This window comes from Mobula hypostoma, chromosome 27, assembly GCF_963921235.1.
Source record: "Mobula hypostoma chromosome 27, sMobHyp1.1, whole genome shotgun sequence".
Taxonomy (NCBI): domain Eukaryota; kingdom Metazoa; phylum Chordata; class Chondrichthyes; order Myliobatiformes; family Myliobatidae; genus Mobula; species Mobula hypostoma.
The window spans coordinates 38,172,588-38,187,357 of record NC_086123.1 but is presented as its reverse complement, the minus strand read 5'-3'; the positions used below and the strand labels follow the sequence as shown (position 1 = coordinate 38,187,357).

General features: G+C 41.5%; 1 protein-coding gene across 1 annotated transcript in view; it reads right to left on the bottom strand.

Annotated features, from left to right (window-relative positions):
* The window catches only part of LOC134338400 (seizure 6-like protein), a 445,108-nt gene extending 430,683 nt beyond the window's left edge, over window positions 1-14,425 (bottom strand). The window contains exon 1 of the mRNA XM_063034201.1: window positions 13,801-14,425. Within this exon, the coding sequence (XP_062890271.1) occupies window positions 13,801-13,885 (85 nt within the window). The 5' untranslated portion in view covers window positions 13,886-14,425. The remainder of the gene's footprint in view (window positions 1-13,800) is intronic.
* Window positions 14,426-14,770: the final 345 nt, after the last annotated feature.

Here is a 14,770-nt window from a genome sequence, read left to right as displayed (position 1 = left end):
TGCATCACTGCCCGGTATGGGACCTGTACTTCCCTCAATTGCAGGACTCTGCAGAGAATGGTGCGGACAGCCCAGCGCATCTGTAGATGTGAACTTCCCACTATTCAGGACATTTACAAAGTCAGGTGTGTAAAAGGGCTTGAAGGATCACTATGGACCCAGGTCACCCCAACCACAAACTGTTCCAGCTGCTACCATCCGGGAGATGGTACCACTGCATAAAAGCCAGGACCCACAGGCTCCGGGACAGCTTCTTCCATCAGGCAATCAGACTAATGTTACTGTATTTCTATGCGATATTGACTATCCTGTTGTACATAATATTTATTATAAATTACTATAAATTGCACATTGCACATTTAAACGAAGACGTACCATAACACGAAGATTTTTACTTCTCGTGTATATGAAGGATGTAGGTAATAAAGTCAATTCAATTCAAACTTTGGAACATGGGTGGAAACCGGAGCACCCACAGTTACAGAGAGACTGTATAAAGCTCTTTCAAACAGTTTTGGAACTGAATCCAGGTCATCTGGTGCTGTAAGACATTTATACCAACTGCAGTGCTACTGAGCTGCCCAAGATAATCAGCCATGATTGAACGGCAGAGTAGATCGATGGGCTGAATAGCCAGATTCTGCTCCTATATCTTCTCCGGTCATCTAACTGTAGAGTGGTTGAAAAGGATGCCGAAATGATTTACGCGGATGGGATAGGCCTGGGTTGTTCCCCTGGCGCATATTTATAATGTACAGTAAATGTGTGTTTTGTGTTAACCAACACACCTGAAGATGTGTTGCAGGTAGCCTGCAAAGTGTCGCCACACATTTCAGCGCCAACATGGCATGCTGACAATGCTCACAAACTCCTTCACGTAAACCTGCAGCTTCTCACGTTACATATCTCTGTTTGGGGAGCATGCTTCCTCTTACCGACTCTATCTATGCCCTTCATGAAGCTGGTTACTTCTAGCAGATCATCAGACAGTTTCACTCCAAGAAAAACAAACCCACCCTATCCAGTCACTCTGCCTAACTGAAACATCGCATCCTGGGCAACGTCCTGGGAATTCTCCTCACTCTCTCCACTACAAACATGCTTCCTGTTGTGCCGTGACCAGAATTGTTCTCAGTCCTACAAGTGGGTCTGGAACAATATTCCGATGGTCCAGTCAGCGGCAGGAGTAGGCCACAGCGAAGAGGTTTCTCGCAGGTCGGTGATGTTTGTTTAAAGGGAGAGCTTCGCCAGAGTCTCCCAAGGAACTACATCTGTGTGAAGTGCATCTGGCCGCAGCCCCTTGAAGACCATGTTAAGGATCTGGAGCAGCAGCTGGATGACCTTCAGCTTGTACAGGGGAGTGAGGAGATCATCGATCAGAGTGACAGGACAGGAGTCACCCCGAAGTTGCAGGAAGTGAGTAGCTGGGTGACTGTCAGGAGAAATGGAAATATGAATAGGCAGTTAGAGCAGAGCACCCCTGTGGCCATTCTCTTCAATAATAAGTAAACTGCTTTGGATACTATTGTGGGAGATGACTTTCCAGGGTTATGCAACAGAGACCAGGTTACTAGCACTGAGGATAGGTCCGTGATAAAGAAGAGAAAGAGGCAGAAGAGGAAAGCAGTAGTGATAGGGGACTCAATAGTCAGGGGAGCAGACCGGAGATTCCATGGATGTGAATGGGATACCGACATGGTATGTTGTCTCCCAGATGCCAGGGTCAGGGATGTCTCAGATCGCGTCCACAACAGAAGGGTGGGAACCGAAGTGAAGGGAATCAAGATAGGACAGGTGGTGAAAAAGCAAAGATAACGTGCAGTCAGACTGTCAGGAAGGGCAGGCAGATGATAGGACATAATTGGCAGCCAGCAGGGTGAGTATCAGTGCATTAGGGATGCAGAATCAAAAAGAGTAGCGAATACAGTGCTCAAAGTGTTATATCTCAATGCACAGAGTATAAGAAATAAGGTGGGTGATCTTGTTGCACTTTTGCAGATTGTTGGGTATGATGTTGTGGCCATCACTAAATTATGGCTGAAGGATGGTTATAGTTGGGAGCTGAATGTCCAAGGTTACAAGTTGTATCGGAGGGATAGGAAGGTAGGCAGAGGGAATGGTGTGGCTCTGCTGGTAATGGCATCAAATCAGTAGAAAGATGTGATATAGGATCGGAAGAACTTGAATCCTTGTGGGCTGAGTTAAGAAACTGCAAGGGTAAAAGGACCCTGGTGGCAGTTATATACAGGCCTCCCAACAGAAGCTGCGATGTGGACCACAAATTACACCAGGAAATAGAAAAGTCATGTCAAAAGGGCAATGTTATGATAGACATGGGAGATTTTAACATGCAGGTCGATTGGGAAAATCAGTTTGGAAATGGATCCCAAGAAAATAAGTTTGTTGAATGCCTATGAGATGGCTTTTTAAAGCAGTTTGTCATTGATCCTAGTAGTGGATCAGCTATACTTAATTGAGTGTTATGTAATGAACCAAAAGTAATTAGGGAGCTTAAAGTAAAAGAACCCTTAGGAACCAGTGATCAACTTGAGTTCAACTTGAAATTTGATAGGGAGAAAGTAAAGTCTTTCAGTATTTCAGTGGAGTAAGGGAAATTACAGTGGTATGAGAGAGGAGATGGCCAAAGTAAATTGGAAGGAGATTCTGGCAGGGATGATAGCAAAGCAGCAACGGTGTGAGTTTCTGGGAAAAATGAGGAAGGTGCAGGATAGATGTATTCAAAAAAAACAAAGAAATACTCAAATGGCAAAATAGTGCAACCATGGCTGACAAAGGAAGTCAAAGCTAATGTAACATCAAAAGACTGGGCATACAACAACACAAAAATTAGTGGTAAGACAGAGGATTGGGAAGCTTTTAAAACCCTGCAGAGAGCAACTAAAAGAATCATTAGGAGGGAAAAGATGAAATATGAAAGCAAGAAAGCAAACAATATCAAAGTGGACAGTAAAAGCCTTCTCAAATATGTAAAAAATAGAAGAGAGCTGAGTGGATATAGGACTGCTAGAAAATAAGACCGGAGAAATAATATAACAGGGGACAAGAAAATGGCAGATGAACTAAATGAGTATTTTGCATCAGTCTTCACTGTGGAAGACACTAGCAGTGTGCCTGATGTTGTAGTGTGTGAGGAAAGAGAAGTGAATACAATTACTATTACACAGGAGAAGGTACTCAAGAAGCTGAAAGACCTCAGGGTACATAAGTCACCTGGACCAGATGAACAGCACGCTAGCCTTCTGAAAGAAGTAGTGGTAGAGATTGTGGAGGCATCAGTAATGATCTTTCAAAAATCATTGCCATGGTGCCAGAGGACTGGAGAATTGGAAATGTCATCCCACTCTTTAAGAAAGGAGGAAGGCAGCAGAAAGGAAATTATAGACCAGTTAGCCTGACCTCAGTGATTGGGAAAATGTTGGAGTTAATTGTTAAGGATGAGGTTATGGAGTACTTGGTGACACAGGACAAGATAGGACAAAGTCTGCATGGTTTCCTTAAGGGAAAATCTTGTCTGACAAACCTGTTGGAATTCTCTGAGGAGATTACAAGTAGGATAGATAAAGAAGATGCAGTAAATGTTGTATATTTGGACTTTCAGAAAGCCTTTGACAAGTTGTCACACATGAAGCTGCTTACCAAGTTAAGAGCCCATGGTATCACATGAAAGTTACTGGCATGGATAGAACATTGGTTGGTTGGTAGGAGGCAGCGAGTGAGGATAAAAGGATCCTTTTCTGATTGACAGCCAGTGACTAGTGGTGTTCCACAGGGGTCGGTGTTGGGACTGCTTTTTATGCTGTATATCAATGATTTTGATGATGGAATAGATGGCTTTGTTGCCAATTTTGCAAATGATACGAAGATTGGTGGAGGAGCAGGTGGTGTTGAGGAAACAGGTAGGCTGCAGACGGACTTAGACAAATTAGGAGAATGGGCAAGAAACTGGCAAATGAAATACAATGTTGGAAAATACATGGCCATGCTCTTTGGTAGTAGAAATAAATGTGCAGACTATATTCTAAATGGGGAGAAAATCCAAAAATCTGAGGTGCAAAGGGCCTTGGGAGTCCTTGTGCAGAACACCCTAAAGGTTAACTTGCAGGTTGAGTCAGTGGTGAGGAAGGCAAATGCAATGTTACCATTTATTTCAAGAGGTCTAGAATACAAGAGCATAGGTGCAATGCTGAGGATTTATAAGGCACTGATGAGACCTCACCTTAAGAACTGTGAACAGTTTTGGGCTCCTCATTTTAGAAGAGATGTGCTGGCATTGGAGAGGGTTCAGAGGATGTTCACACGCATGATTCTGGGAATAGAAGGTTATCATACGAGGAGCGTTTGATAGCTCTAGGTCTGTACTCACTGCAATTCAGAAGGACGAGGGGGGACCTCATTGAAACCTTTCAAATGTTGAAAGGCCTGGACAGAGTAGATGTGGAAAGGGTGTTTCCCATGGTGGGGAGTCTAAGACAAGAGGGCATAGCGTCAGGTTAGAGGGGCATCCATTTAAAACAAATGTGGAGGAAGTTCTTTAAGCAGAGGGCGGTGAATTTGTGGAATTTATTACCACAAGCAGCTGTGGAGGCCATGTATTGGGTATATTTAAGGCAGACTTGATAGGTTCTTGATTGGACATAGCATCAAAGGTTACAGGGAGAAGGCTGGGAAATGGGGTTGAGGAGGAGAAAAAATGGATCAGCCATGATTGAATGGCAGAGAAGACCTGATGGGCAAGATGACCTAATTCTGCTCCTATGTCTTATGGGCTAATACTTTATTTCAAATTTGGACTCTTAACCATTCTACTCTTATATTCTAAGCCTCAGCTAATGAAGAGATTCGGCATGTGTAGCTTCTTCGCCACCTTGATAATTTTAGTGATTCTTGGAATCTACACCAAAGTCCCTCTGTTCCTCAGTACTCCCCAGGGCCTATCATTCTCCCTGGATAGTACTGAGGAAGAGAGGGAATCTTAGTCCAAAGTGCATAACCTCCACTCATCAGGATTAAATTCCATCTGCCATTCATTCCTCTGCCCATCTTATTAATTGATCAATGCCATTCTGTAATCTAAGACTATCCTCACAGAAAATACCACCACCTATTTTCATGTCTCTCCCATGCAAACACACCTTCTGTGCAAAGAGGTAACCAGAATTGTTCAGTATGTGCTGGTTAGACTCTCTACTGAAGGGTATGATTGCAATGTGGCTGCATTGTTCATCAGGATTGGAAACACAGAGAAAATAGCAAATAGTGAAGAAGTGGCCTTTAGTAATTGATTAAATGATGAGAGGGCACTATACAGACAGTAGCCACCTCATTTGATACCTCCTGTACCCAATAAAGTGACTACTGAGTCCAAGTTCTTGGTCTTCTGCTGCAGTAGCCAACCCACTTCAAGTTTTGACATGTTGTGTGTTCCGAGATGCTCCTCAGCACACCACTGTTGTAACACATGGTTATTTGAGTTATTGTCGCCTACCTGACAGCTTGAATAAGTTCAGCCATTCTCCTCTGACCTCTCTCATTAACAAGGCATTTTCACCCACAGAACTGCTGCTAACTGGATATTTTTTTTTTACTTTTCTCGCCATTCTCTGTGAACTCTCTGGAGACTGTTGTGTGTGAAATTACCAGGTGATCAGCAGTTTCTGAGATACTCAAAGCACCCCATCTGGCACCAACAATCATTCCATGGTCAAAGTCATTCAGGTCACATTTCTTCCTTATTCTGATATTTGGTTTAAACAACAACTGAACTTCTTGACCATGTCTGCATGTTTTTATACATTGAGTTTCTGCCACATGATTGGCTGATTAGATATTTGCATTAATGAGCAGTTGTACAGGTGTACCTAATAAAGTGGCCACTGAGTGTAATAATGATAAACAAAAGTAAAGACCTAATGGATAGAATTAGGAAAAGGATTTGAAGCATTATGTTTTGGTCCCCCTGGCAGATATTTTATGCTATGACTGAGTACATAAAGCAGAAATTAGACAGGCATATAATAAATCAACATTGGCTTTAATAATGATTTTAACTTCTCCTAAGATCAGAATAACAGAGTCTCAAAAGTAGTACATTCTTGGAGTGAATTCAAAGTAGTTTTCTCCATCAATATGTCTTAGGAGAAGTGCTTATTAGATTTAGAAATAAGTAATGAGACAGATTTAATTAGCAGCCTGATGCTGTGTTAGCATTTGCCAAATAATGATTATGATATGATCCAATTTAACTTGTGTTCAAAAAGTGGGTAATATTTCCACTTCGGGGTTAGGCTAACTGTTGTGCTATCAATGCAACTGGCCAATTCTACTGTTCAGGGAGACAGTCGAGAAATCTAAGGTGTTGAATAAAGAATTTAATGTAATACAGAATCATTTCAGTCCTCGGGAAATACACTCTGCAACCCCTTTATTAGGTACAATTGTACATTGCTGTTTCATGCAAATATAACAATAACTTATTTACCTAGCACTTTTCATACAGACAATGTAGTTCAAAGTGGGATAAAGTGCAAACATGAAAAGAAAATATAAAAATATGTTACTTGATAGCAAGGTTAAATAAATAGGTTTTAAATAGACAACTAGTGTCAACTGGTTTTATATAGTGTCAACTGAGTCTGCATCCCTTATACCTTCAAGAATTAAATTCTACAGTTTAGCAATGAAGTTATAAAAAAAATGACCTACTATCCATCTACCTATCTATTGAGGAAGATTGTTTAAATTTTAGAGACCTAATCAGCTAATCATGTGGCGGAATAAAAGCAAGCAGACATAGTCTTGAGCAGACTTTCTCAACCTTTTTGCCCTTGAGGAACCCTTGAAATAATTTTCAGGTCTCAGGGAACCCCTGCATAAAAAAATTATATCTATAGCTCACGATACATTAGCATGATCAGCAAGTTGTAAATATAATTATCCAAAAATAATAGTCAATGCTCTTTTGAGTAAAGAATTAATTTTTTAGCTTACCTTTCTTGAAATTCATCTTTTTCTTTCCCTTTCATAAATTTTCAAAACTCATAAGGCAAACTTAATAAATTTCTCAGTTCTGGGTTGAACTTGAGATAAGCACACATGGATTTCACCTTCAACTGAAATTAAACGATTTAGTCCTTGCCCTTGATGTTTGTTGAACAAGGAAAAGCTTGCTCACACATGTAAGAAGTTGAAAACTGCAGCAAAATGTTCATTGCTCTCCTATGAATAGCAGGATACTCTACTTTCACAGAAATCCAGAACTTATCCAGGGGAAGGTGAGTAAATCTCATCTTGAGTGCATGATCAGACTGCAGCTCACAAAGTTCTTCTGCTTCTCTCAAAGTCAAGTTCTCAGGCTGAGCAGAAGATTCAGAGAAACGCTCACCCAGTGTTGAAAGGAAGGGAGAATACTGTTCAATTTTGTTCTGCAGTTCTTCCAGGTGGTTTTCAATAAGACTCAAGATAAGACTCAAGACTTTCTGATATCTTTTCTCACTCGCAAGCCCAAGCAGCAGTCGAAACATTTCAAGATTTCCTTTTGTAACATGATTTTTCCAAAGATTCAGTTTCCTTTTACATCTAAGAATCTTGACACTTGAAGTCAAAACATTTTCTCCAGGGCCTTGCAGAGACTTGTTCAACTGGTTCAGATGATGAAAGATGTTTGCTAAGTAGGCTAGTTTCTGCAGCCATTCTACATTTTCAAAGCAAAATCTGTCCTACTATTTCCTTAAAAGTAATACTGTAATTCACCTTTCAGCTCAAACACTCTGTTGAGAACTCTTCCTCTACTAAACCACCAGATTTCTGTCCATAGTAGGAGATTGGTAGGCTCTTTGGTCAAGTTTTCACACAGTTTTTTAAACATTCTTAAATAAACTGGTCTTAAAACTACTAAATATCTTGCCTCCTGAGTCTTTTTACTGACTGTGACATTATTTTCAAAAGCTTTCATCTGCTTTGAGATTCCAATAGTCATCTGTAGTTAAGTGCCTTTTCAATTTTGCTGGAATGGAGCCATTGCTACATTTGTAAGTTGTTTGCCAAAGACTAGGCACAATGGAATAGGACAACTTGAATCACCAGTCCATGCAAAACCCATTGAACAATAGCTTTCGTTGTAAAGACAGACTTTTTTGTGTCGGTTGTTGCACTAGTGCAGTGAAATAGCTCAGAAGAGTGCAATTCTTCATCATTAACCTTTGAAGAGTTGTCCAAAGGCCTCGGGCTAGAATCCTCCTCTTCCATTTCACACATCTTCTTCAAAAATCATCACATTGGATCATCTTTAGAATGAAAATTTCCCTCCAATTTTTTATTTCATTGGTAGTTTTTTCACTCCTGTCAGTCAGTCGGCAGTGCATGAGGAGAAGTTGGGGGAGACAATTCGGGATGGAGAGGCTGATGTCACAACCCAAGTTAATGCTCAGAAAATACACTTCATGCTCCTTGTCAGCCTACTGTCCTTCCCTCCATGAAGTACAGAACTCACCAATTATCAGCCTACTGTCCTCCCCTTTGTACAATATATAATTCACCAATTATCAGCCTACTGTCCTCCCCTCTGTACAATACAGCATTCACCAATTATCAGCCTACCATCCTCCCCTTTGTACAATATATCACTCACCAATAATCAGCCTACTGTCCTCCCCTCTGTGCAATACAGCATTCACCAATTATCAACCTACCGTCCTCCCCCCTGTGCAATACAGCGCTCACCAATAATCAACAGCCTCGCTTATCTCATGTCAAAAACAGAGAATGGACCCAACCAAATATAGTCCTACTGTGTACTGACATACTAGACTAAGAGACCTCTAACGAGATTGGTAATGAGTGCTTAGTCACTGCCCACCACTGTGAGCGCTGGCATTGCGTGTTGCCCAAAGCTCAAAAAAGAAGTTTTTATTTTAAATCATGATCTCTTGCGGAGCCCCTAGTGACTCTCATGGAATCCTAGGGTTCTGCAGAACCCCAGTTGAGAAATCCTGGTAGAGGTTCAGTTGTTGTTCGGACAAAACATCAGAATGGGGATGAAATGTGATCGAAGTGACTTTGTGGAATGATTGTTGATGCCAGATAGGGTGGTTTGAGTATCTCAGAAACTGCAGACCTCCTGGGATTTTCACACACAACAGACTCTAAAACAAACTTCTAGAAACAAAAAAGAGTATCCAGTGGCATTTCTGGGGGTGAAAAATGAGAGGTCAAAGAACCATGCATTACAACAGTGGTGTGTAGAAGAGTACCTCTGAGCTCACAACACGTTGAACCTTGAAGTGGATGGGCTACAGCAGCAGAAAACTATTAACATACACTGATGGGCCACTTAATTTGGTACAGGAGGTGCCTAAATAAAGGGGCCACTGGAGTCACTACATGACTAAAATATCTATGGGTGACTAAAGTGAAATTGGCAAAATAAAGGTGTACACAGAAGTAAAAATCTATCACAAACGCTAGCAAAGAGATACAAAGGTTGATGAAATAGGCAGAGGAACAGAAAAGTAGAATGATAAAGCTTGCAGAGATGATTAAAATCAATAGGAAAACATTTTACATGACATTAGGGAAAAGCAGGTAGTCAAATGTCATGTATTTCAGCAAGTAAACAGGAAGTCAAATGCAATTTTATGAGCATGAAGAAGGGACACCATACTACAAGTGATTTTTCACCTGATTATTGCATTTAGTTTTGGTGTCCTTACTTAAAAAGGAATTACAGTATGCTTGCATTGGATACAGATCAAAAAAGACTGATAAGGTTGATTCTTGGGATTATCATATAAAGGATTGCCTTGAAGCTTGGACATACTCTCTATGGCCAAGTTAGGAAATAAAAGAGGAGACTTTAGAGATGCTTGTTAGTTTATGAATAATTTTGGCAGGATGGATGGTAATAGAAAGTTTATCCTCTTGAAGAATATAGAGCCATGGGCATAGGTTCAGAATAAGATTTTTTTTCTCTTTAAATATAATTGGTTTCTGGAATTTCCTACATAGAACTGCACAGACTACACCATTGAATATAGCCAAGGGTGTGATGTAATCACTCAGAGACAATGGTAATGGGAATCAAGTGGAGAACTAGAGCTGAGATCAAGACCAATCAACTTTTGTCTTATTGAATGGTAGAGCAGGCTTGAAAGGCCAGATGGTTTATGCCTGGTCCTTTCCCTTCTCTTCTCGTGTCCTCATCAGTGAATGAAAGGAGTAAGTTCTAATTTCAAGTTCAAGTTTAATTGGCATTAAACCATACACATGTATACAGCTAACTGAAACATCTTTCAGCCGGGGCCAAATTTAGACACAGCACACAGCACATATAGTTATGATAGTACATATAGCCACAAACATAATATTAGCTCAAGACCTGGAGTGGCATGGCCTGAAGTTTGATGGTGCATGAGAACGAGACAATGTGGTGTGGAAAAACAGTTTCCTTGTTCAGCTTCTCAGTGAGAACTTTCAGTTATTTTTATTGCTTCATCTGACTTCATTAGATATTCAATTGACCTGATGAAATAATTATTGATAGTCTTCTCAGTGACTGTAGGAGAAACATTATTTGGTTTAATTGTTGATCTTTAGTTACTTGATATCATATTGCATCTGCAATTATCTCATCACTCTTCTCAACTGTTTAGTTGGAGAATTATTTATACAAGTGATTGATGTTTCCTTCAACATGTCCCAATTTCTTAGCCTCATTTTTAAATTTAGCTCTCCTTGTCTGTTTCTTAGCCTGCTTTGCCTTGTTTTCATATTTACATCTATCCTATGTGCACCCCATTGCCCTTCTCTCTTGCATTACCACGCTCCATCCAAACATCAATGCTATCAACTTGAAATATCTTGATCAATTACATAAATATTGCAACTCTGATTCACTGCCCCTATTTACAAGGTTTTCTGCAATAAAACAAAATAAAACAAAACAATTTTCACAGCATCAGTTTTTCACAGAAACATACAAGGGAACAAACAATATTGTGATGTTAATGTCCCTTTATGTGCAAAGTGACTCTTTTTAATCAAATGTAAGAGAAGCTCCGTGAATGTTGGTTTGAAAGCAGCAGCAGGAAATGAATGACAGCCTCTCTCATCCAAAGGCAGCCTCCATACAAATAGAGTCATGTTGTGACAAGTGTAAAACATGAATTCCATTCTTAGAGGGTGATAGTGATTCTACATCATAGGTAATTTGTAATATACACCTTTTTGGCATCAGATCAATGGCAATCTATGTTTGGTTCTCTCCTGAGGCAGTAGAAATTCCCCATGACCAGAAATGATGCTGTCAATTTGGATTACCCCTGGAAATGTGTGGAAAATACTGATAATATGTCCGTGGTCTTTGAGTGATGAACATTCTTCAATGTGCCCAACAATTGCAAAATAGCTCCCTCAAAGGTTCAGTGGAAAAATGGAGCAGCTTGTGCCATCCTGAGTCACAAGGTCTTAGATTAGATTTTAGTTATGGCCTCGCCCTGTTGACATCAGTTTCTTTCCAGAGGAGTGGAGGGGGGACGGAAGGACGGGCTAGGGGTTTAATCAGTCTCTAGTATCTCCACCGGCCACTCATCCTTCATTCTTTGAATGGAGACTCGGTGAAGACAGGGGTGGCGTCAGCTCTGAGCACCATCAAATAGCCTGACCAAACTTAATGGCTCCACATATCAATGTTTTGGCAGAATGCCTGGGGACACTATACTCCTAGCAAGAGGCAACGTGTTTAATGCTGACAGGAGGTGGTGCTGGAGATATTACCAAATATTACATTACCTATTTGATTTAAGGAACTCCTTAACAAAGCAGGGGATATTTCATGCACTCAGCGTGAAAGGGGCGGACTGATACGAGGTAGTCATTGGAAAAATAGCATATCTGAAGATAGGCTGAGTCGGAGGCTCTGGTCTAATCGTATGATTGGTGTTGCGTACATTACAGATCTCAAGTGACATTGTGTCACTCGAACCGCTGTAGATTGTGCTCAGCAACAATTACACTTAACGCGTGGAACGCAAAATGTATGGTACATAGTCCTTATAACAGCAGTATCATTACAGAAAGGAGAAGAATTAGGGAGGCGTGTCTGTCACAACATCGCACGGTGTGGAGCACATAGCAGGAAGCGCATCGCGGTTTTTCTTTCAGTACAATCCTGCAGGACATCGGACCTGTCCAAGCTTCTGGAATTGAAACGGAGTCAGAAACTCGGTCCGTGCCGTTGTCTCTGTCCATGGTACTTAACGGCTGTCACAAATTCATTAAATTCAAGATGCGGAAGAACATCTCCAAAGTAAAGATCCTTTTCTAACTAATTGAATTTATCGTCTGAACGCTGGAATTAATCCACTGTGAAATCTAAAATGAAAATAGAACACCGAGCCACTCTTTGGCAACTACCCAAATGGTTTGACGAAAGCAATCTGTTTCAGAAAGCAAATCTGGGCCATTATAGTCACCACAGAATGGGCTACCACAGTGCCTTGTGTTGTAATGACGAGCACACACAAAATACGGGCAATGACTGTAGATTGAAGTAGGTGCATTGTAACTCTGCAATCTAGGACGCGTTGTTTTACCTCGAGGTAAACTTTACTGCTGGAGCAACTCAGCAGGCCAGGCAGTACCTTTATTGCCCTTACGGCAAAGTGTTTTGTCTTGATAACTCTGAGTACTGAGACAGTAAAGTGGAATGTACTCCATCACCTTATGCATTCCTTGTTGGGCAGCAAACAGAATCAAGGGAGCAACAAGAAGTTAGTCAACAATCAGAACAACTTTCTTCAGGCAGAGCACATTTTATGCTCACCTTTTTTAAAACATACCGCCCGAGATTGAAACTGCCGTCCACTGTCTTTGAAAAATTAACCAAATCACACCGCGTGCATGCAACAAACCACGCAAGGCAGCTCTACGTTATGAGACTAAAACTCAGTATCCGGACTCTCGTGACTAAACGGAGACCCGGAAGATCTCCAAACCCTGTGGTTGTGATATTCCGTTTTTTAAAAGGGACCATCAATTGGATGCCAGAGGAATCTCACAGCAGACAGAGAACAATTCTGCCCCACGTCGGGGTCATGATAACAACCAAACAGAAACAATAGCACCATTCCCGATCAGGAATGATGTCTCACACGTACAGTATTCATAGAGCAGTAGCAAAGCAGTCATTTGAAGAATTCAGCAGAGCAACGCTACATGGTGAATATTATTTATATTTTGTAACAGAGGTGATTATATCGCAAAGACACTTTACTGAAAGGTCGTTCACTGCTTTTATTGTGAAGAAGTCGCAGATTCTGTGTGCCAGTCTATTACGAGGTCTAGCGAAAGGAAGTAAGCATAATCGCTGTCAACGTGTTGAAGCGATACGTGGGCTGATCCCTCTTTGTCTTTTCAGTATCTGGTGACTTTTAAGTGAAATGCAGGAATTCTGAGGAACATGAAAGGAATCCGGCGCTGTTAGAGACGGTGAGTGTGGTGGTCGTGGGGAGTGGGGGAGGTGTAGGAGTTAAGAAGAACAGGTATAATATATTGGAAAGGAAATAGAGCTCTGGAGAATTGATGGCGACCTGAAAAGGTTAAAACGAACTGAACAAATAAAGGTGAATAAATAAATAACGGGTGGAGATTGGTTATAGAGGCACTGTATAAATATGTGCAGAGTAAGACACAAAGACAGGTTAGCTAAATCTTTTCAGATGGAAAATCTCTATAGACTCTAACACACAAGAAATATAAGACTAAAAAAAAAGATTTGAGCCTTACCTTGCACCTGGGCTTGGGTTCCTAACAGGAAGAGTACAAGAAACACCCACAGGGCGCCGGAGTATCCCGCTCCCAAAGACACCATCCTCGGATCGCTAGTTCCACAGGATCCCTGGTTTGTTTTATATTTAGAAAGATTTCTCGTCGGCTTCCTTGCTGTTGTAGTTTCGAAACTGCGGTAGCGTTCATCGACCGCAGCCTCTCCCTTTTCCTCTCTCTCCCTCCCTCTCTCTCTCTCTCTCTTTCCTCTCTCTTTCCCCTCTCTCTCTTTCCTCTCTTTCTCTTACCTCTCTCTCTCTCTCTCTCTCTCTCCTCCCCTTTCTCTCTCACTCGCAGTCTGGGTGGGAGTCAGTCCTAAGGGAGCCAGTCAGACATCTAAGCCACTTTTCGCATCTCTGGGATTCAATTCTTTGCGTCACAGCTTCGGGGCTGTCAGCTGGAAACTGGGCAGAGCGGAGGCAGGCTGCGACTTGAGGGTAAACCTCTGACTATCAAACAGTGCTTGTTCTCTCGCCTTTTTCCCAACTAACGCTAAGTCTTTCCCTGTCTCTGCCCGCGGCTAATTGCGAACGTGCTTTTCCTGTAAATGCAGAAGGCTTGGACCTCGTTTTGTTTTGTTGCAAGAATTTCGGACAGCGCCAGTCCCCTCAGCTCAGCGCCTCTCTTCAATGGACCGCAGGCTAGCGAGAAATGGATTGTGCAATTAGTCAATATGTCCATTTCACTTTTCCGAAGGACGCGGGTTACGTGCTAAGTGTGGAGCGAACAAAATGCCAATTAATTCAGGCAGTATCTATACCTCTTTCACAAGGACTGGTAAAACGAAGAAACCAACCCCCCCTCCCTCTCTCTCTCTCTCTCACACACACACACACACACACACACACACACAATCTCTTTGCAAATGTTCAGTAACACAGACAAAATGCTAAGGGAACCCAGCAGGTCAGGCAGTATCTGTGGAAAGGGA